At 42.2% G+C, this 24,167-nt stretch overlaps 1 protein-coding gene across 3 annotated transcripts in view; it reads left to right on the top strand.

Moving 5' to 3' along the window:
- Nucleotides 1-4,039: 4,039 nt before the first annotated feature.
- ano10a (anoctamin 10a) overlaps nucleotides 4,040-24,167 on the top strand; it is a 76,546-nt gene continuing 56,418 nt past the window's right edge. Inside the window, exons 1-6 of one of the 3 annotated variants that reach the window (XM_080193958.1) lie at nucleotides 4,040-4,131; nucleotides 8,228-8,380; nucleotides 12,345-12,527; nucleotides 16,623-16,757; nucleotides 19,050-19,169; nucleotides 23,428-23,997. In XM_080193958.1, coding sequence (XP_080050084.1) covers nucleotides 8,242-8,380; nucleotides 12,345-12,527; nucleotides 16,623-16,757; nucleotides 19,050-19,169; nucleotides 23,428-23,997 — 1,147 coding nt within the window. In that variant the 5' untranslated portion in view covers nucleotides 4,040-4,131; nucleotides 8,228-8,241. Of the gene's footprint in view, nucleotides 4,141-4,691; nucleotides 4,747-8,227; nucleotides 8,381-12,344; nucleotides 12,528-16,622; nucleotides 16,758-19,049; nucleotides 19,170-23,427; nucleotides 23,998-24,167 lie in introns of those variants that run through there. The other 2 variants (XM_080193959.1, XM_080193960.1) reach the window with 2 other exon arrangements.

Here is a 24,167-nt window from a genome sequence, read left to right as displayed (position 1 = left end):
TTCGGGACATCCTTTCTTGCAAAGAAAGCATTAAGCTTGCAAAGAAAGGATGTCCCGAAGCATGGTACATTGGGGAGACCATGCAGACGCTACGACAACAGATGAATGAACATCGCTCGACAATCACCAGGCAAGACTGTTCCCTTCCTGTTGGCGAACACTTCAGTGGTCACGGGCATTCAGCCTCTGACCTTCGGGTAAGCATTCTCCAAGGCGGTCTTCACGACACACGACAGCGCAGAGTCGCTGAACAGAGACTGATAGCCAAGTTCCGCACACATGAGGACGGTCTCAACAGGGATCTTGGGTTCGTGTCGCACTATCTGTAACCCCCGTGACTTGCCCGGGTTTGCAAAACCTCACTTACTGTACTGTCTGGAGACAATACACATCTCTGTAACTTGTGATCAGTGCTCCTTCCACTCACATTGTCAGCCACTTCAGGTCTTGAACAGCAGGTTAGGTGTAAGGATTCGCATTCCAATCAGTAATCTCTAAACTGTCTGTGCTTTATATGCTCTGTCTGAGGCCAGAACTCTCCATTCACCTGACGAAGGGGCTAACCCCGAAAGCTTGTGAGTCTATTATCAAATAAATCGGTTGGAATAAAACCTGGTGTTGTCAGACTTTTTACTGTATATAATTTGAACAGCATTGTACTCTCTGTAACAAAAATATCAGAATGTTTGTAATGTGCTCATTACTATATTGAAGCATCTGTATGAAGCTAAATACATCTTGTGATCATCTATTGTATTTTTACCCAACGTAGAAAGGATAATAACTAATTTTAGCCAGGAATGTGTTACCTTGCAGAGTTAATGGACCTTTTGTTTATTTATGTTCTCCTGGGATTTTAAATAAGGTATGCAGAGTCGTGAGTTTCAATTAGGTTGATTGACAGGCCAGAGTTAAGTGGTTAATGGGAAGAGCTAAGTTTACAGGAAAAATCAGTTTCATTTTCATTTTTAAAAATCAAGAGCCGTTGCTGCCTAGGGCTACTAGAAGAAAGAAGTATCTCTCTGTCTTTGTCTCTAGAGGCTTTCTAAAAGCTCCAGGACTGTTAACCTTAATGGCAAGCCAAATATGCCTGTGTATTGCTCACTAATTTTAAAGAAAGATTTAAGTCTATTAGAGAAATATTGCTTGATTGGAACTGATAGTGATAGGTTAGCAGCTAAGATTTGTATCTTGTCACGTTTAAATATTGTTTGATCATTAAAAGTTGAGCTAAATCATTTGTTATAATTAAGCTGTGTTGTTAAATAATGTTTGTTTGATAAAAACCCCCTTGGCTTGTCAGTAGATTTGTACCTGGAATGAATCATTTTTTATCCTCACACTAATGCCAAAATTGTTGGGGTCTAGTCTGTCTTCACAATATACCTTGGGGTTTCTAATCTGGTACCCCAATGCCAATAAAAGTTTGAATCAGTTTGTAACTGGCAGTTTTTGTTTCACCCTGCTAAAGGTAGCCTTACCGAAATCTGGAATTTTGGTAACATTCCCCTCCCGGAACTTAAAAATTAAATTCAATCATATTATGATCACTGTTAGATAAATGTTCCCTTGTTGTTAGATTATTAATTAATTCTGTTTCTTTCTTCATGGAGTGTGCTGAGGGCTGCTATTCATTGTTTATGCTGCGATATCATTATGGGAAAGGCCCCAAACACCACCTCTGCTGGTACAGGGATTGAACCTGCACTGTTGGTATTATTGTGTATCACACTGTAGCCATAGTGTTCCTACAGTGCAGAAGGAGGCCATTTGGCCCATTGAGTCTGCAGCAACAACAATCCACACAGGCCCTATCCTATCCCTGTAACTCCATGTATTTACTCTGCTAACTCACCTGACACTAAGGAGCAATTTAGCATGGCCAATCAACCTAACCTGTACTTCTTTAGACAGAGGGAGGAAACTGGAGCATCCAAAGGAAACCCAACAGAAATATTGCTTGATTGGAACTGATAGTGATAGGGTAGGTTTCCTCCCACAGTCTGAAAGACATGCTGGTTAGATTGATTGACCACACTAAATTCTCCCTCGGCATACCTGAACAGATGCCAGAGTGTGGCAACTAGGGGAATTTCATAGTAACTTCATTGTGGCGTTAATGTAAGCCTTACTTGTGACTAATGAATAAACTTTATAATAAAGATAAAGCTTTGTTATTTTAAAATATTGCCAATTCTAAAAACACTGAGCTTATCAGTTCTGATTATGTGGGAAAGCTTTACCCCTCTGTGTTTTTACTTGAAGATATGCAGAACTGTTATTATTGACACACTGATAAACTTGACCTTTCTACTGTTGCTAAAATGTTGCACTGCCCAAGGCTTTCCAGTCATCATGTCCAATTTATGCTTGATTATATGCATTGATTCTCTAGCTAGACATGTATCCTGGACAGCAAGCTAGGTGCTTCCATTGCTTGGAAACTGAGTAATCTTCAAGTAAATAGCACAAATATGATTTGACATGGACCATAAAGAGTTGGGGGAGGGGAATGAAAATTAAGACTGCAAAATCAAAATGTAAAAAGGTACACTGAAGGAGAATTTAGCATGGCCAATGCACCTAATCAGCACATCTTTCGGACTGTGTGGAGAAACTGGAGCATCCAGAGGAAAGCCCTGCAGACACAGGGAGAATGTGCAATCTCCGCACAGTCACCCAAACCGGGAATCAAACCTAGGTCCCGGGCACTGTGAGGCGGCAGTGCTAACCACTGTGCCACCATGCTGTCCTTAGTGTCCAAAGATGTGCAGGTTAGGGGGATTAGGGATTACAGGGATGGAAATGTTGTGGGAGAATCACCACTTAGAGTCAGACTTAAAGATTCAACATGCGGTTTATTGGACAAAGCTTTGGGAGAAGTGCTGGGCTCTCCGCAGCGCTCGCAGTCACCTTCTCAACTTTAAAATGGCAGCTGCGCTTCTTTTATACATTTTCAAATAGTGGACAAGTAGGGACATTAGCAGTTAGCACATCGTTATATGTAGAGTAGACAAGTATGGACATTAGCAGTTATCACATTGTTGTACATTTCAGAGAGTAGACAATTAGCAGTTAGCACATTGTTATACATTAATGCCATTCTTTCAACGACTGATCTTGTTAACAAAACTCATTGTTTTGGTTCTGCCTTATCTCAAGCTAAGGTGATCATCTGGACCTCAAGGTCTGATTTATTTCCTTTAGTAATTAACTAACAGGATTTAACTTGTTGTGCAATGTCTGTGCCTAAGTCAGCACATCTTAATATCTTTCACAGAGTCCATTTTGTGCCAGGTAACCATCTTGTATCTTTTAATTTCAGGTTTATTCCAACAGAAGATACTGAGTTGGTGCAGATTTAATTGGCTGAATGGTTGCCTTCTGCACTAGAGGGATTCTGTGATTCTCATGCACTGGAAGCTTTGATGAGTCTTGGCTCCAAAGGTACAGATATAAATTGAGATGCTGAAATGGCATACTGATAGAATTGGTGCATTAGCAACTGGAACACTTTTATCTATATATCCAATCAAGTCCAATTTAGAGTCTCAACAATTTGAGACATTCCTGATCCTATCAGACAAGATGCGGGTACGCCGGCGTTGGACTGGCATAAACACATAAAGTCTGACAACACCAGGTTTTAGTCCTGGTTGGACTAAATAAATAGGTTGGACTAAAACCTGGTGTTGTCAGACTTTTTCCTATCAGACAAATCTGGGCTCTCACCTCCTGCCTTGGGCTTGACCTATATGATCCAAGCTGATTGGAGTACGCAAAGCTCCTCCTCCAAGGCTTGATCTCATTTGCATCTTAGCCAAAAGGCCGAGATGCCTCTTTTAAAAATTGCTTCAAATGCAGCCTCAGGGTAATCTCGTGACTTCAACCAAGTTCAGTACGTGGAGATTATACTTCATCTTAGCCAAAACACACGGTGCAGCCAGTGAAACTGCAGCGAACGGAGTCTGCGCACTGGCCGCAGCGAACCGAGTCTGCGCATTGGCTGCCTGCTGGCCACGGCAACCCCGGGGAGGGGCCGGGATTGAATGATTGACAGCCGGCTCGGATACCCCGCCCACATTCCCCGGGCAGGCGGTGGCTGAGGGCGGCGGAGGCGGCCGCGAGCTGGTGAGTGAGGTAGGCGGTTGTGCTGAAGGGCTGGGTGGCTTGAAGCTCCGGATAGTGGCCTGCGGTTCCTCGGGCCCTCCTGCAGGGAACGCCAGCCCAACCCAGGGAGACAATGCAGCAGGGTCTTGCTAACTGGACAGGGCAGTGGGGTGGAGTAGCCTGGGCTGGGGAATAATGGCTCAAGGCAGCAGTGTTGTCAGGTGATGGTGTGGGATTTGTCATCTCAAACACCAGAGTATTCTAAAACCCAGACTTGGAACACCCTTTCTTAGTGGTACATAATAATGTGAGAAGGGATATACAAACCAGTGAGGAACAGCACAGCCTTGTTGTAATCAATTAGTAAAGAATGTTTATTAAACTTAAGAGAAAACACACAGTAGTTAGCACTTACTATGCCAACGATGTTTGTGTCATCAGCAAACTTGAATATAAAGCTCCCTATTATGATTTGATCTGACTTTGATGTGATTTATTCTTGTCACATGTATTAACCTACAGTGAAAAGTATTGTTTCTTGTGTGTTATACAGATAAAGCATACTGTTCATAGAGAAGGAAAGAGAGTGCAGAGAGTCATTAGCTAGGATGTAGAGAAACATCAACTTAATATAAGGTGGGTCCATTCAAAGGTCTGTCAGCAGTAGGGAAGAAGCTGTTCTTGGGTTGGTTGGTATGTGACCTCAGACTTTCATATTTTTTTCCCGACGGAAGAAAGTGGAAGAGAGAATGTCTGGTTTCCGAGCTGTCAGTAAATATAGGAAATATGGATAGCATAGTGGGCACAGTGGTTAGCACTGCTGCCTCACAGCAACAGGGACCTGTTTTCAATTCTGGCCTTGGGTGACTGTGTGGAGTCTGCACGTTTACCCTGTGTTGGCATGAATTTCCTCTGGGTACTCATGTTTCCTCCCATAGTTCAAAGATATACAGGTTAGGTGGAATGGCCCTGGTAAATGCGCAGGGCTATGGGGAAGGGAATGGATAAGATGCTCTTTCAGAGAGTCAGTGCAGAGTTAATGGGCCAAATGACCTCCTTCTGCAGTTTAGGCATTCTATAGTACCGTACACAGCAACAGCGCAGTTAATTCTGAGCTCTGATGTAGACTTGAAAACCTTGGTTCTGTTTTCCCTCCATGGATGAATCATAGAATCCCTACAATGCAGAAGAAGACCACTTGACCCATTAAGCCTGCACCGATGATAATTCCACCCAGCACCCATTCTCGTAATTCCATGTATTTATCCTATTAGTCCCCCAATACTAATGGACAATTTAGCATGGCAGTGCACCCTGATTGGCACACCTTTGCACTGTGGGAGGAAACAGAAGCACATGGAGGGAACCCCCACCCAGACAGAGGGAGAATGTGCAAACTCTACACAGACAGTGACCCAAGGCCAGAATTGAACCTGGGTCCCTAGTGCCATGCGGTAGCAGTTTTTTATTTGCTGCCCAATGCTGTCAGACCTGCTGAGATATTCCAACATTTTCTGTTTGTTTTTCAGATTCCAGCATCTGTAGTGATTTATTTCATTTCACTTAACTAGAATAATGGCTGTACCCAGTATCTCATGAAGTTAACCCTTATTCCCAAATACCTATTCTCAAATACCTCTGAGAAATGCCCCTTTTCCCAAACAGTATCCTATACCATATACCCCTGAGCTGAATCCAGCCTGGGATTACAATTTGCAGGTTATTGTTCATGTTGGGGAAGATCCCATTCCCACTGAACTCTTCATTCTCCCCTTCCCTGACTTCTCTGTGACAGGTCATTGAATTGAAAGGCTAACACTGTTTCTACCTCCTCAGCTGCTGCCAGATATTCCCAGCATTTTATGTTCTTGTTTTGCTTCAGTTCATTCAAAAGTCTGGTGCCTGCATCCTATCCTGTACTTCTAGACTAAAATCTTGATAGTTCCCAGCCTCCCAACAACTCTAATTTGAAACTCATGGCTTTGTGCATGATTCCCTTTTGAGATTTTGCCTCTTCCTAACTCTGAAACCAAATGCATTCCCACAAAATCTCAATAACTCTGGCTTCCAGTATTCACAAGTTGGCTGCTGCATTTTCTACAACAATGTCTACCCTTGTAAAGTGAACTGTGAAGTGATTAAACTGAGGCCATGAAAGTGCAATATCAATGCAAATCTTTTGACTTGTCTGTCTTATAGATTTAATATTTCCTGTTTCAATTTTAATTTCAGAATCATAACTTGGCATTTTAAATTAATGTTTCATTAATGTGCACATAATGTGTAATTTCCACACAAGTTATTTTCTAAGATTTGTAAACAAATATCACATTGAAGTTGTTTATTTTTGTTTGGTGAGTGTACAAGTGGAATGATGACAGGTAAACCATGATTTAACTGAAGGGCAGAATAGACCTGAAGGCCTGAATAGTTTTTTTTTGTTCTGTTGCTCCCCCTGAAAAGTTACAATGGCTTCTATCCTTTGAGCACAGCAGTAGACATTGTTGTATGAGAGGGATTTCCCTTTTTAAACCCTCAATTTTGACTGGTGTTTCTTATAAAATAAGCACGATGGCACATTGGTTAGCACTGCTGCTTCAGAGCGCCAGGGGCCCGGTTCAATTCTCAGCCTGAGTCACTGTCTGGACAGAGTATGCATGTTCTCCCTGTGTCTGCGTGGGTTTCCTCTGGGTGCTCTGGTTTTCTTCCACGCTACGAAAGACATGCTGGTTAGGTGCATTGGCCATGCTAAATTCATGCTGTACCCGAACAGGCGCCAGAGTGTGGCGAATAGGGGATTTTCACAGTAACTTCATTGTAGTGTTAAAATGTAAGCCTACTTAGAATAGAATCGCTATACAATGCAGAAGGAGGCCATTCAGCCCATCAAGTCTGCACCAACCACAATCCCACCTAGGCCCTATCCCTGTAACCTCGTGTGTTTACCCGAGTTAATCCTCCTGACACTAAGGGGCAATTTGTCATGGCCAATCAACCTAACCCGCACATCTTTGGACTGTGGGAGGAAACCCACACAGACACAGGGAGAATGTGCAAACTCCACACACACACTGACCCAAGCCAGGTATCGAACCCGGGTCCCTGGCGCTATGAGGCAGCAGTGCTAACCACTGTGCCACTGTACTTTTGACTAATAAATAAAATTAAGTTTTTTTTATAAGTCAATCCTTTTTACACGGGTTGGCAATAAACTTCTCTTTCTCTTTATGGGGAATACAGCAGGTCTGTAGCCAGTTTGAGTTTCTAACAATCAGAGAGAGAGTTAAGTTTTACCAGTACTGACCAGTAAGATGAGTGTGGTTTGTATTGAGAGGATAATTAGTTGCTTTAAAATTAATCTAAGCTCAGTCTTGATCACTCCATCTTCTGACTGATAGAAAAACTGTGTGTGGGGTACATGTGAGATTACAAGTGAGGAGTTCTAATGTTACAGCTCCAGGCACACTAGATATTGAGGGTATATATAACAGAGGAGGGGACAACTGGTTGTACATATGGTAGTGATTGGTGATGCTGAACCTGAAAGACAGAATGGCTGGCCATTGCCATTTTAGAGGGCAGTTAAGAGTCAACCACATTTGACTGAATCTGAAATCACAAATGGACCGGACCAGACCAGGGGATGATGGCAGATTTCCTCTGTTACTGAATCAGATGAGTTGTTACAACAATTGTTGATTGCTGTCTCGGCCCATTACTGAGATTATACTTTCGGATTAATGAATTGAATTTTAAATTCCACCAGTGGCTGTGGTGAGATTTGAAGCTGTGTTCCCAGAGCATTAGCCTGAGTGTCTGCATTGCTTGTCCAGTGACATTACTGCTATGCCACCCTGCTCCTTTTCTGCCATAGTGAGGGAGCGCTGCCCTGGCCGAGGTACTGTCTTTTGGACGAGCATTAAATTGAGGCCCCTATCTGCCCTCTCAGATGGACACTTGTGATCCAACAGCAGGGGAGATTTCTTGTAGCACATAATGGATTTAGCAGATTGGTTTTGACAGTTGGTATTGTGCTCTCGACATTGTATTCTTGTTAACTTGGCCCAGCTACAACAGTTCTGTTAATCTATCTAATGTCACTAATTACCTGTTTCAGAAAGTGCTGCAAGGATGAAAAGAAACAGCTCCATTTCTGAGGATACTGAATTTACTTTTACACCATTAGTGATACTAGAACTTGCCAAAGAAACCCAGGCAGAGACAATAGAATGGCTTGTTCAAAAAATCAAAGGCAGAAAGCACTTGGGCGGTGAGTATGATGCACTTGTCTATCTATTAATGGTCTGAATTGATTAGTGTATTTCGTTACTACTAAACACGTATATTTTGATTGTTGTTGTTGTTCATCTATCGTTGTCAACGAGGACCTCGACACTGTTAGTCATTTTGAGGCTGGATGCGGTGTGTCTGAAGATGACTGATCAGATCAGTTCAGGCGCGGAATGTCCTGGCACATACTGGACAGACTTGTGGATGATGATGATGATGATGGTGTTGAGACTAGCGCTTGATTTGGATTAAACTGAGGGAGAGCTGTGCAGCATCAGCCTCAGTCTCTCTTCCCAATTCCCATCTGGATCCAGTGGCAAGACAAGAGTCAAGATGGCTGGAGATGGGACTAGGCGCAGTGGATGACCAGGACGTCTTCTGTATCTTGTCCTGCTCTTTGCATTCCACGATGCTTGCAGAGACCACCTTCTTGACCATTGGACCTTCCATTGGTCTCGTCTGCACAATCTGCCGGAGTCTGTCTGTCGCATGGTGGGATAGATATCGCCCTATCTCACCAAGGGTTGAGACCTGTCGGCTACCCTTACCTGGTTTAGTCGGCTTATCGGGCAACAGCTTTGACATGTGGCCAATGTCACATGCAAACAACTACAGGGAGCCACAGATGAGAGCTGAGTGTCAGGTGGGGACAAAGGGTGGACAAACTGCCCTGAAAAGGATGTGACATGTCCCCCCACCAGAGGTACTACCCCTCCCTGACAGCCCATACACCACCATATTTTGATACTGCATAGCTGTAGGGCATTTTGGTCTGGAATGTACTTTTTTGATTGAAATAAAAAGAGCTCAAGCAAAGTTGGAGCCAACTATAAAAACCTCAAGGTCATCAATCTTGTTATTAAAGGAGAAAATGTTGGAAATACTCTTGAGATTTATTTGTTGGAACAGAACTGAGGTGTGGAAATTTTCCTTTATGAATCACGGCTGTGCAATGTCCAGGTGCATTTTACTATTTTAAGGGTGCAGTAGATATAAATGCAATAGAAAATATAAATGCAATAGAAACAGAAAATGCTGGAAATACTCAGCAGGTCTGGCAGCATCAATGGGGAGAGAAAGTGAGTTAATGTTTCAGACTGGCAACCTTTCATCAGAACTGATCTGAAATGTTGGGTGAGATTTTATATTGCTCAAAGTCAATTCACTTACACATAAGTCCATTAACTTGGTAAACAAGCCCGTTAGTCACTGCTGCCAAATATTTCCAGAATTCTCGGTCTTTATTTCAGATTTCCAGCAAGTGGAGTATTTTGCTTTTATATTAAAGAAAAAAGATACTGGAGGGAAACTCTCATTTAGTACATTTTACAGGGGGAAAGGAAAGAACTCAACTGACTCAGAAAATGGTGATAGGACCAAAGACCTTATAAAAAGGATAAGGAATAGGTTATTCGGCCCCTCGAGCCTGCTCCGCTATTCAATAGGATTGTGGCTGATCTGACATTCTTTACATCGGCTTTCCTGTAACCCTCGATTCCCTTAGTGATCAAAAATCTATCTATAAAATACAAAGATAAGAAAATTATAGCACAGGAGCAGGCCCTTTGGCCCTCCAAACCTGCACCGACCATGCTGCCCAACTGAACTAAAACCCCCTACCCTTCTGGGGACCATATCCTTCTATTTCCATCCTATTCATGTATTTGTCCAGTCGCCTCTTAAAATTCATTATCGTATCCGCTTCCACTAACTCCCCTGGCAGCGAGTTCCAGGCATCCACCACCCTCTATGTAAAAAAACTTGCCTTGTACATCTCCTTTAAACCTTGCCCCTCGCCTCTTAAACCTATGCCCCCTGGTAATTGACTCTTCCACACCGGGAAAAAGCTTCTGACTATTCACTCTGTCCATGCCCCTCATAGTTTTGTAGACTTCTATCCAGTTGCCCCTCAACCTGCGCCATTCCAGTGAGAACAAACCAAGTTTCTCCAACCTCTCCTTATAACAAATGTCCTCAATACCAGGCAATGTCCTGATAAATCTTTTTTGTACCCTCTCCAATGCCTCCACGTCCTTCTGGTAGTATAGCGGCCAGAATTGGACACTATGTTCCAAGTGCAGCCTAACTAAGATTCTATAAAGCTGCAACATGACTTGCCAATTTTTAAACTCAGTGCCCCAGCTGTTGAAGGCAAGCATGCCATTAATGGATGGCATGGCACAGTGGTTAGCATTGCTGCCTCACAGTTCCAGGGACCCGGGTTCGATGCCCAGCTTGGGTCACTGTCAGTGTTGAGTTTGCACATTCTCCCCATGTCTGTGTGGGTTTCTTCCGGGTACTCCGGCTTCCTCCCACAGTCCAAAGATATGCGGGTTACTTGGATTGGCTGTGCTACGTTGACCTTTAGTGTCCTGGGATGCATGTATTAGAGGGATTAGCAGGCTAAATATGGGAGGTTACGGCATAGGGCCTGGCTGGAATTGTTGGTGCAGACTTGATGAGCTGAATGGCCTCCTTCTGCACTGCAGGGTTTCTATGATTCTATATGCCTTCTTGACTACTTTCTCCATCTGTGTTGCCACTTTCAGTGACCCTGTGTACCTGTACACACAGATCCCTCTGCCTATCAGTACTCTTAAGGGTTCTGCTGTTTACTGTATATTTCCCAACTATATTAGATCTTCCAAAATGCATTACCTCACATATGCCATCTCTCCACCCAAGTCTCCAACCAATCTATATCCTGCTGTATTCTTTGACTGTCCTCTCACTATCTGCAAATCCACCAACCTTTGTGTCATCTGCAAACTTACTAATCAAACCAGTTACATTTTCCTCCAGATCATGTAAAGATACATAAAAATAGCAAGGGTCCTTGCACTGATCCCTGAGGAATGCCATTTATCACAGCCCTCCTTTCAGAAATGCACTCTTACACTGCTACCCTCTATCTTCTATGACCGAGTAAGAAGCCTCACAGCACCAGGTTAAAGTCCAACAGGTTTATTCAGTAGCAAATGCCACTAGCTTTCGGAGCACTGCTCCTTCGTCAGGTGAGTGGGAGTTCTGATCACAAACGGAGCATTATAAAGGCACAAACTCAATTTACATGAATAATGATTGGAATGCAAATCTTTACAGCTAATTAAGTCTTAAAAGAGTGGAGTGAGCTTTAAGCACAGGTTAAAGAGATGTGTATTGTCTCCAGACAGGACAGTTAGTGAGATTTTGCAAGTCTAGGCAAGTTGTGGAGGTTACAGATAGTGTGACATGAACCCAAGATCTCGATTGAGGGATCTTGGGTTTGGAACTTGGCTATCAGTCTCTGCTCAGTGACTCTGTGTTCTCCAAGGCGGCCTTCACTACACAGGACAGCGCAGAGACAACCTCGAGTAATTGTAGGGGCGATCCGGCAATTGTACATAAATTCATTTCATGCTTCACGGTAATGTGCTCTTGTCTGCATAATTAAAGCATAGCAACCTGTTATGTGCTGTGCCAGGATTGCGTGTGTGTCTGTAATTTTACATTGAAATCAAATAAAGCATAATTAGTATGTTGCACCTATCACAGGTGACACAGTGGTTAACACTACTGCCTCATACTGCGCGGGATTTGGGTTCATTTCCGGCCTTGGGCACTATCTGTGTGAAGCCTGCATGTTCTCCCCATGTCTCCAAGGGTTTCCTCTGGGTGCTCTAGTTTCCTCCCACAGTCCAAAGATGTGAGGGGTAAGTGGATTGGCCATGCTAAATTGACCCTTAGTGTCAGGTGATTAGCAGGCTAGACATGATGGGTTACAGGAATAGGGCCTGGGTGGGATTATGATCAGTGCAGACATGATGGGCTGAATGGCCTCCTTCTGCACTGCAGTGATTGTATTGTATGATCACCAATAAAGTGACGATGATGGAATCAGAGATAGTTGGCTGGTTACCCTAAGGACTGTAACATATTAAAGAGTGCATCCATTTATTTCAAAGGAGCCCACTTAAGTATTCGACCTCTGGCGGACCAAGGTGAAAACTCCAAAATCTATCTTATTGGAGCATCTTGGAGAAGGTTGCTGCTGGGAGCTGAAAGCTTGGGTTTCATTAAAGAGTATCAAGATGGATCAATGAGAGCCTTTACTTATCACAACAAGGAATATTACAAAAATTTTACAAGTAAGTTTGTCATGAAATGTTTTATTTATTAGTGTCACATGTACTAATATACAGTGAATAGTGTATATACATATACACCATGCAGACAAAGCATACCGTTCATAGAGAAGGAAAGGAGAATGTAGTGTTACAATCATAGCCAGGATGTAGAGAAAGATCAACTTAATGCAGGACAAGTTCATTCAAAAGTCTGATGGTAGCGGGGAAGAAGCTGTTTTTGAGTCGGTTGGTACGTGACCTCAGACTTTTATATCTTTTTCCCAAAGGAAGAAGGTGGAACAGTGTGTTTGGGGTGCGTGAGGTCCTTGATTGTGCTGGCTGCTTTTCCGAGGCAGCGGGAAGTGTAGACAGAGTCAGTGGATGGGAGGCTGGTTTGTGTGATGGATTGGGCTACAATCATGACCTTTTGTAGTTCCTTGTTAGTAACAAATATTTTAGAATGTTGAAGTGCACTTCATCCACCTTGAGGATTTCAAAAGCATATTCTATAGCAAGATATTTAATATTATCAGTTCCTGCATTCCAGTGTGGCTATACTATTGCAGTGAATTGATGACAAAGCAAATAGTGTGAATTAATTTTAATGGAGTTGTTAATTACTGAAATAGATTAATAAAATGAAATACTTGTTAGCTGTTTTTAGGGGTGACATTTCTGCTACAGACTGAGATTTAATGTAACGTAGATGTCTTGTACATGAGCATAAAAAGAAGCAAGTGACTGGAATTATGAAAGGTGGGACGGAGATTAGTTTTGGCAACTTCTGCTAATGTGGCAAACTTCCCTGCTGTTGAAACTGGTCTGAACCACAGCCAATTCTTTGTATGTACAGTCAGCAATTGTTGGAATCAGCTATATTTCATCCAAAGCCAGGCTTCCATTTGAGTTTGTTTTGAAACTGAGAACCAAAAGTATAATTTTGTATATGGTCAGTATGCTGAGCACGCATTGTCGTCCTGTTGGAACACCTTTCATAATTGCAGAGCATCCTGTAAGGCTAGGCAGTAGTTTTCTATATAACCAGAGTCAGTACACTTTAAGCAAGTACTTCATTGGCTGTAAAGCACTTTGAGGTGTCCAGTAATCATAAAAAATGCTTTATCAATGCACGTCTGTTGTATTCTTTTATTTCCGTGTCTTTTTGCTGTTTTTTTAATATAAGCTCATTGCCGATTGCACAATTTGCCTGTCAGGTTTCCACTAATCTCTCCAAATACATTCAGGAAAGAAAATTCCTCTGCCCTTCACAGTAACTTCATTGCAGTATTAATGTAAGCTTACTCTTGTTAATGTAAGCTTATTAAATGTTAATTTGTTAATTAAATGTTAAATGTTATTAAGTGTTAATGTAAGCTTATTCTTTTCCCAAAGATAGGGGAGTCTAAAACTAGAGGCCATAGGTTTAAGGTGAGAGGGGAGAGATACAGATGTCCAGAGGGGCAATTTTTTCTCAGAGGGTGTTTAGTGTCTGGAACAATCTGTCAGAGGTAATAGTAGAGGCAGATACAATTTTGTCTTTTAAAATGCATTTAGACAGTTACATGAGTAAGATGTATATAGAGGGATATGGACCAAATGCGGGCAATTGGAATTAGCTTAAGGGTTTTAAAAAAGAAAGAGTGGCATGGACAAGTTGGGCTGAAGGGCCTGTTTCCATGCTGTAAACCTCTACTTGTTTCAGTAGTAAATAAGCTTTAAACAATGTAATTAAAATTTCAACTGCCTAAATAAGGGGTCAAACAAATTAAAGTGTCAAGAAGACTAATGTATTAAGATAACCTGTTTTAAAGTTAATCCATAAATTGCCTTTTGTGTCTTTTTAATGCCTCACTTAAAGGTTTAACATTGAAGACTTCAACTTCACCCAGAGTACTGAGTTTGAGATCAGTATGGATTATGCAGTGTTTGTTTGTACTGTGCCTTATAACTCAGGCTAATCAATATCGTTCAGTTAGTGACATTGATACAAAAAAATGATATTTTTCTGTAGCTTCTAAATGTTTTCCTTCAAATATTTTGCAAAATTATTCAAAGCGAGATTGTAAATTTGACGACCTTATTATTTTGATGCTTTTTCTGAAGTGGTAGATGTTAAGTTGAAAGAGAATGTCTTTCCTCATGGTAATTGAATAAATGTCAATTTTTAACTGTTGAATTTTGATCCATACAGGCTGTAATAATTCCACAATAAAGGTTAGAATAATCTGATTATTGCTTGTTTTGTGTTGATGGTTAGAAAATGGAAACTTCCTAATGCCAAAATATTTGTACTACCCAGACTTAGAGTTGCTAACCTGGTACAGACCAGTCTATACATCCACTCCTGAACTATTTTGCTTTGACTCCAGCTATTTCAACATTCTCCTGCCCTGCCTTCCACCTTGTACATTTTATAAATTATAACTCATCCAAAACTCTACTGCCTGTCACACCAAGTCTCATTCACCCATCAGCTCATCTATTCGCTGAATTATATTGGCTGCTGGTCTGACAAGACTTTGCTTTTTGTAATTGTCATCCTTGTTTTCAACCTCTCTATGGTCTCACCCCTTCCCCATTTTTGCAATCTTCTCCAGTCCTATAGCCCTTTGAGATCTATACGGTCCTCCGATTTTACGAACATCATAGAATACTAGAATCCTGTAATGTGGAAAGAGGCCATTTGGCCCATTGAGCCTTCACCGACAACATTTCCACCCAGGCCCTATCCTGTAACCCCACATATTTACCTTCTGACACTAACGGATAATTTAACATGACCAATCCATCTAACCCGCGTTGGTGGGTTTGACTGATGGTGGAAACTGGAACACCCAAAGGAAATCCACACAGGCACGGAGGGTGCAAACGGAAGAGGAGGGTGAAAACTCCACACTGGCAGTCACCTGAGGCCAGAATTGAACCTAGGTCCCTAGTACTGTGAGGCGGCAGTGCTAACCACTGTGCCACCATGTTGCCTGACGTAACATGTACAAGAGCAGAATATGTAAGGAATAGACCATGCAGCACCTCAGACCTGTTTCACTGTTCAATAAAATCATGGCTGATCTTTCCCTTTATAACTCTTGATTCCCTTCATGTCCAAAAATCTATCAATCTCAGCCTTGAGTGTATTCATCAATGGAGCATGCTCAATAGAGCAATCCAAAGGTTAACAGCACCCTGAGTGAAGAAATTTCTCAGCATCTTAGTCCTACTTGGTCAACCTGTTATTCTGAGACCATGACAGTTCCTGGTTTTAGTTGGCCAGGATAAGCTGCCTCTTCTCATTAACCCTGCTTCAATGAATTACTTCTCATTTTTCGAAACTCTGTAGAGTATAAGCCTAGTCTATTCAATTTGTTCCCATAGGGCAATCCACTCATCCCAGAAATCACTATAGTGATTTCATTGCACTTTATCCAAGGCAAGTTATGTCCTTCCTTCGACACAGAGACCAAAACTGTACCCTGCATGCAATCTCACTAAAGTCCAGTATAATTACAGTAACACTACTTTATCACAGGTCTCTTGTACATCTGATTTTGGGGTGGCATGGTGACACGGTGGTTAGCGCTGCTGCCTCACAGATCCAGGGACCTGGGTTTGATTTCTAGCGTGGGTCAGAGTCACTGTCTCTGCGGAGTCTGCATGTTCTCCCCTTGTCTACGGTGGGTTTCCTCCGGGTGCTCCAGCTTCCTTCCACAATCCGAAAGACATGCTGGTTCAGTGCATCAGCATGCTAAATTCTCCCTCGGTGTACCCAAACAGGCGCTGGAATGTTCTGACTAGGGGGTTTTTACAGTAACTTCATTGCAGTGTTAATGTGAGCCTACTTGTGACAATGATAAATAGACTTTAATGGCTCCACCATTAACTGCAGTTCTGTCAGCAGCCAAGGCTCTAAGCTCTGGAATTTGCTCCCTAAACCTTTCTGCCCCTCTGTCTTCCTTTTAAGACAGTCTCTTTCTCTTTGATCAAGTTTTTCATCACTTGTTCAAATATCTCTGCTTGGCTTATCATCAAATTTTGCTTGATGATGCTCTTGAGAATACCCAAGGGTGGGTCACTATGTTAAAAGCGCCATGTTAATTAATGCCTGTTGATTGTTTCCAGATGATGACAGTGATTTTCTCACGATGGCAGAAAAGCAGTTCATCATTAAGCGTGAGTTAGAGAATCTGAGGGCAGGGAATGAGACCATGGTACCTGGTCACCCACCAGCCAAACTCTACCCTGGGAAATCAATCTGTGAGTAGCTCATATTCCTGTATTTCAGCTTCCATTGTTTCTTAAAGATGAGAAAAACGGGAGAGAAAGAGTGCGTTAGGGTACAAAACCCAGGCTGACACAAGGCATGAACAAGGTTGGGTGGGTTGGGTTTAAAGAACATTGGTAAAGTCATGGAATGCGTTCTGCAAGACACTTGTGCAAATGTCACAAAACCCATACAACAACGCCACTTGTTCACTCTTTCTGACCAGAGCCACTGGTTTAAAATGTTTTTGGGAAGAATTAGAGTATGAAATAAAACTGGAAAATGTTGGAAACACTCAAGCAGCATCTGTGGAGAGAGAAAGTTTAATTTTCAGGCCAATGACAGGAAAAATGCTTATGAAATTAGCCAAATAACTTTGTGGGACAATTTAGCTAGCTGGTGGTGCATTGGGTGCTGTTCTTTTCCCATGCTCAGAGCTGTCCAGACAACTCTTGACCCCATCTAAGCATGTGAATCAGCTTATTAATTTTTGTTTCAGATGTTATTTCTTCACTATTAGGTTTTTTAAACTTCAATAAGAAACTTATTTGATTTCACATGTCTCCTATTAACTGAATTAAGGTTCCTATTTTGCTTTTCTTGTAAACCAGCAAGATCTGATATTTAGCACAGATTCTATCCTGAGGTTGGCAGTTTGGAGTCGTGCTATTTGGTCTAATGCTTTAGCTGTTTATAATGCCTATACTTCTAGTTATCAGAACAGGAAGGCACTGAAGGCATGCTGTGAACAGAAGAGCGCACAGTATGATCTTGACTTCCTTTGTACTCTGCCCCTGATGAAGGAGTAGCGCTCCAAAAGCTTGTGCTACCAAATAAACCTATAGGACTTTAACCTGATGTTATGAGACTTCTTACTGTGGGTATTTTGTTCAGGCCCTCTATTGAGATTACAGATTGTTGCTCTTCTGGAAAGGACCAGTACAGACGTGATGGGCTGAATGGCTTGCTCCTGTTCTGTATTACCTTGTGAAAAAGTACTGACAACATCTTTGGATGGAAAAGTTTCCTAGCCACTCTTTGTTCTTTGAGTTCTTAAACTTACATCCCCCAGTAGTAATCAATTGGAATGTTCTTCTGTCAAATCTTCCCCTGGAAAAACCCAAGTTTGTGTCATCGTCATTCTTGGCTTAAAGGTGTACTGAGGGTTTGTCTGTAAGTGATAGCTGCTGTGGTGTTTGAAGGCAGCAGGTAGAGTTGGTTCCTTGAGCTGCAGAATGACAATGTCCAATGCAGTATTGCACCATACAATTGACCCAATGTTTTGTGTCAATTGATTTTGCTCTTTTTTGTTTGGATTGTGGCTGACGCTGTGTAAAATTGGTGATATTGATTGAGGCCTTGTGTGACTTCTAATTTTAGCTTCTTCAACATGAAGGTTTTTTTTAAACTTCCTTACACAGAGATGCATACAGCAGTGATCTGTTGGAAGTAATTTCATTTGTTCTCACACAGTAATATGGAACTGTTAGTTTTCACCACAACCATGGTGACACAGTGGTTAGCACTGCTGCCTCACAGCGCCAGGGACCTGGGTTCAATTCCTGGTTTGGGTCACTGTCTGTGTGGAGTTTGTATGCGCTGTCCATGTCTGTGTGAGTTTCCTCTGGGTGCTCTGGTTTCCTTCTAACTCCAAAAGATGTGCTGGTTAGGGTGCATTGACCATGCTAAATTCTCCCTCAGTGCATCCGAACAAACAGGCACTGGAGTGTGGCGACTAGAGGATTTTCACGGTAACTTCATTGCAGTGTTAACATATGTCTACTTGTGACATGAATAAATAAACTTTAAAACTTTGAACAACCAACCTTGAATATTACCCTTTTTTCTCTCTATTTTGTATATGTGCAACATTTTTCTCTCACAGTAACTTCATTGCAGTATTAATGTAAGCCAAAGAGAAAAGCAAATTACTGCAGATGCTGGAATCTGAAACCAAAAGAGAAAATGCTGGAAAATTTCAGCAGGTCTGGCTGCATCTGTAAGGAGAGAAAAGAGCTGACGTTTCGAGTCCAGATGACCCTTTGTCAAAGCTCACTACAGCTTTGACAAAGAGCCATGTGGACTCAAAACATCAGCTCTTTTCTCTCCTTACAATGCTGCCAGACCTGCTGATATTTTCCAGCATTTTATCTTTTGGTCAATGAAAGCCTACTTTTGACTCTAATAAAATTTCAATTAAAGTTTTTATACCTCGTTTATTTGGCTGACAGTTTGTGAAAGAGATGATTATTTATCTATTATGAACAACATACGTTTTCATCTAGTTCGCCGTTTGCAAACCAGCGGACTTCTAATTCAACTTTACCCACTACATGACCCAGCAGAACTGAAAAAGCTCAGCTTCCTCTGGTATCGGCGAGTGAAGTTTTCCTTTCAGCCTCTTGGTAAGTCAACAAATTAGATAATTCATCAGTCAGATTTGCATAAAACCTCAGCTCAGTCCCAGCCAGAAAAACTTGTAGCTGTACGTGCGAAATTTGTTCCCTTGAGGAAAGAATTAACCTTCATAACTGTGTTGCAACAGCTCATTTAGGGTCCCATGGCATCTAGCCAGGAATCGTTACGCCCTAAACAATGATCTGCTTTCTCCTGATCTTTTGGCTCAGTGGTATAGTCCCTATCTCTGAGCCAGAAGCTCAAGGTTTTGGTCCCATGCTGGGATCTTTAGGCCACAGAAGGAGTGCTCATGACATGATAATCAGACTTGGGTTATCACCACCTCCCCAATATTCCCTAAAGGGAAGAAAGTGCCTATAAAGATTTTTTTAAAGAAAGCTTATCTGCAAATGCTGACGCCACTTTTCCCAGGTGGAGTTGAAATGATTGGTTAATAACCCTGTCAATCATGTTTGGAAGTCTGTATTTCTGTCAGTGACTGGGATTGAGTTAAAGCACATAGTTTGTAATATGTAATTTCCTCCACTTACCTGCATTTTACTGGGGAATTTGCCCTGTTATTAAGCAGAAGGTATCGCTAGCATTGTTGCCTCACAACGTCAAGAACTCAGATTCGATTCCCGGAATTGGTCACTGTCTGTACAAAGTCTGCACGTTCTCCCCGTGTCTGTGTTTCGTCCGGGTGCTCCGGTTTCCTCCCACAGTCCAACAGATGTGCTGGTTAGGTGCATTGACCATGCTAAATTCTCCCTCAGTGTACCTGAACAGGTACTGGCAAATGGCAACTAGGAGATTTTCACAGTAACTATTGCAGTGTTGTTGTAAGCCTACTTGTGCCACTAATAAATAAACTTTAAAAAAACTTTAAAACTTTATACTTGCAGTCATGAGTTCTATTTGTTTAAATCAAATAATAATGATACACCACAGGAGGGGGTGCTTTTTGCTTTATTATGCCTTTGAAAGAGCTGTCAATTAGTCCCACTGCCCTCAGTTCTTTCCTAGTAGTCATGTACCCAACACACCCACCCACACACCCCCCATTCATGTACTTGTACAAATGGGACAGTCTACATCTGAACCAGAGCAGGACTACATTCTTGCAGGACGTTTTGCCAGTGCTGTTGGGAGGAGCACTGTTGTATACTGTGATGTTGTAGCCATCACAGAGATATTGGTAACTCAGCATTCCGGGATAAAGAATCTTCAGGCGAGACAGGTCAAACAGGAAGAGACATTGCATTATTTGTTAAAGAGTCAGTTAGTGGAGTAAAGAGCTATGATATATTGGAGGAGGCATCAAATGAAGCTTTGTGGGTAGAGTTTAGGAATAATAAAGGGGCAGCCACGTTGTTAGGTGTTTATTACAGACCTCCAGATAGTCAGAGGGATATTGAGGAGCAAATATGTGCTCAGTTTGTGGAGGTGTGTAAAAACAGTAGGTTTATTATCTTTGGTGATTTCAACTTTCCCAACATTAACTGGAATATACATAATGTTAAGGGCTTGGATGGAGTAGATTTATTGAGATTTGTACTGGAAAACTTCTTTAAAGTCAGTATGTGGAGGGTCCAACAAGATAGAGTTGTGCTGGGCCTGATTCTGGGGAATGAAACTGGATAGGCGGTTGAGGTGATGCTGGGGAGCATTTTATTGATAACGATCACAACATAGTACAATTTAAGTTTGTTATGGAAAGGAAATAGACAAGCTGCAAGAAAAGGTTTTGGATTGAGAGAGAGTGAATTTTAGTAAAAAAGACAGGATCTGGCCAAGGTAGATTGGGAACAGCTACTAATGGGAAAATCTAGACAACAGCAGTGGGGTACATCCAAAAAGGAAATGGGGAGGGTGCAAGCCCAGCATGTTCCCTCCAGGATGATAGACAGGAATAGCAAGCCCAGAGAACCATGAATGACCAGTGATATTCAGCATACAATGAGAAGAGAAAGAGAGCCTTTTAAAAAGTACAAGGGGAGCAAATCAATGGGGGCATTAGAGAGGCATAGAAAGTGCAGGGTACAGCTTAAGAAAGCAATTAAGAATGCAGAGGGAGATTTGAGAAAGCTTTGGCTGATGAAAGTAGAGAAACTACCAAGATATTCTATAAATAAGTCAATGGGAAGAGGATAACCAGGGAAAGAGGAGGGCCCATTCGGGATGAAGGAGACAGTCTGTAGATGGAGCCAGAGGACATTGGTCTTCACCCAAGAGAACGAGGACGATGGTATGGAATTCAGGCAGAGAGACTGTGAGGTTCTTGAGCAAATTGACATAGTGAAGGACAAGGTATTGGCGACCTTAAAAGTGGGTAAATCTCCAGGACCAGGCGATTTGTGCCTGAGGCTGCCCCTATTTGGCATGCTCCTGAAAGAGAACAATGTTGGAAAAAGCACAGCAGATGAATTTGGTATTGTGGCAGGAACAAGCTGTTGTTGTCATGATTGCAAGTTATTTCACGTCTTTAATATACAAAGCACCCGAAGCACTTCACAAAGGCATGCTGAATACATAAAGATGTTGTGTCAAAGAATGAATTTGAGAGTGTTGATGCAATTGCTCCACATTTTAGCAGATCTACTCAAGCTATTGTAGGCTTTTCTTGTAAGGGTTCCCACCTCTCCTGATTAGTGACAATTGGTCAGTCTATTATAGGATGTGAAGAATGCCAAGAGTGAAGAAAAGAGAATATTTGTGTGCTATTGTCGCATTTAGTTCCTGAACTGAGGGATGCTGTATTCGCCAAGTAGGCAGACTGCCTTTCTCTCAGGTCTTGCTGTTCCCATTGTTTGGAGCAGAAGGCCGATGAGTGTGGTGCATCCTTTATAAATGGCACATGCCTACTTTTCAATAAATAGCTCACTGTGCTTTTGCGAGTCTTAAAGCCTCCCCACAACGTGCCACTTCTGACGCGCATCAGTCCCCTACACTCACCAGAGAACTGTGTTATTAGCTGATTGTAGTTGATGTGGGAATCATAGAATCCCTAAAGTGCAGAAATAGACATTCAGCCCATTGAATCTACACTGACTCTGATAGAACATCTTACCCAGGCCCACCCCACGCATTTACCTCTCTTATCCCCCAGTGGCGCAATTTAGTTTGGTCAATCCACCTAACCTGCACATTTTGGACTATGAGAGGAAACCCACACGGACTCTGGGAGAACATGTAAACTCCGCACAGAGTCACCTGGGTCTCTGGCATGGAGGCAGCAGCGGTACCCGTGCCGGAAGCAAGTAAGGTTACGTTGCAAGTCATTCAGTATGGTTAAGCAACAGCATATCCTTCAACCAAATGTCAAAGAGGATCTGCTAGTGTAACTGAAATCATCTACAAATGGCATTGCTTTTCATGTGTTTCAAATCTAATAACAAGCAAAAAATTGCACATTTCTATGATGCACGTCGCAGAAGAAAGTAAAAGATGGCTGATTTGATTTGAGTACCAGTATTGTTCAATAAGGCACTGATAAGTCAATGGTCCTTTAATAAGACCATGAGATAGATGAGCAGAATTAGCCCATCAAGATTGCTCCGCCATGCTGTCAGGCTGGTAAGTCTCTCAACTCCAGCTTCCCACTTATTCCCCGTAACCTTTGATCTCTTTACCAGTCAAGAACCTATCCGCGTCAGTCTTAAGTACACTCAATGACTTGGCCTCTAAGCTTCTGTGACAATGAAATCCATCGATTCACTGCCCTCTGGCTGAAGAAGTTCTTCCCTGTCTCAGTTCTAAAGTGTCACCCCTTTAATCTGAGATTGTGCCCTCGGATCCTAGTCTCTCCTACAAATGGAAACATCTTCCCCATGTCCACTCTATCCAAGCCTCTCATTATTCCGTAATAATGAAAGGCCCAGATAGAGTGGATGTGAGTAAGATTTCAATGAGAGTTTCAATGAGATTCCACCCCCCACCCCAAACCCCACCATCCTTCTAAACTCCATTGATTTCAGATCCAGAGTCCTCAAACACCCCTCACGTGTCAAGCTCTTCATATCTTCTAATTTAAATGGCACATCATCCCTGTTGTTCGGAAACAAGTGACTGCCTACGAGAAATACAATAAAAGATATGCTGGTGGATGTTTACGAACATACATGTGTTGGTGACCAGTGAGTCTGTTGGAACTTCAATAGTGGGGCTGAACCTCAAATACTTGAAACCAGTCTTGGCTCCTATCAGTTTAAAACTTGTGCCTGTTTCTCATGGTTAGCTATTCTATTTTCTTTTTCTCTTTTGCAGATGAGATCCAGAGATACTTTGGACAGAGCATTGCTCTCTATTTTGCTTTTTTGGAGTATTTCACCTTTGCCTTGTTTCCCATGGCTGTAATTGGCATGCCTTACTATTTATTTGCATGGGAAGATTACGATAAGTACATAGTGTTTGCCACCTTCAACCTGGTGTGGTCGACCATTGTCCTTGAAGTCTGGAAGCGTTGGTGCGCTAAACTTTCCTATAAGTGGGGGACTCTGACAAAGAAGAAAGAGTTTGAAGAACCTCGGCCCGGTTTTCATGGAACATTGGGAGTGAACCCAGCAACCGGCAGGAAAGAACCCATTTATCCTTCTTTTAAGAGACAGTTGCGCATATACCTGGTTTCTGTTCCATTTGTCTGCTTCAGCCTCTACATCTGCCTTATTGTCATGATGATCTACTTTTATATGGAGGAACTTGTCTTATCTTATAATGAAGAATCTCCGTCAATGTTCAGCTCTGTTGTGCTGTTTGTCCCCAGTATTGTTTATGCTTTAGTTATTGAAATTATGAATCGTATTTACAGATGTGCTGCCGAGTTTTTAACATCATGGGGTAAGTGCAGACTGCTCTCAATGACTACTCACCTTTGAGTTAAAGTCCTGGTGTAAAATTTCCTCATTTGCAGTTAAAGGTGACCAGTTTCCACAGCAAGTGCAATCATTCGTTCCGTTCAGGTAATTAGCAAATGAATGAGAGGTGAGATAAGGAAACTTCTTTTTGCA

This window comes from Carcharhinus amblyrhynchos, chromosome 8, assembly GCF_965287045.1.
Source record: "Carcharhinus amblyrhynchos chromosome 8, sCarAmb.v2.hapA, whole genome shotgun sequence".
NCBI classification, from domain to species: domain Eukaryota; kingdom Metazoa; phylum Chordata; class Chondrichthyes; order Carcharhiniformes; family Carcharhinidae; genus Carcharhinus; species Carcharhinus amblyrhynchos.
The sequence above is the reverse complement of the archived record's forward strand: the minus strand, read 5'-3'. Positions and strand labels throughout refer to the sequence as shown.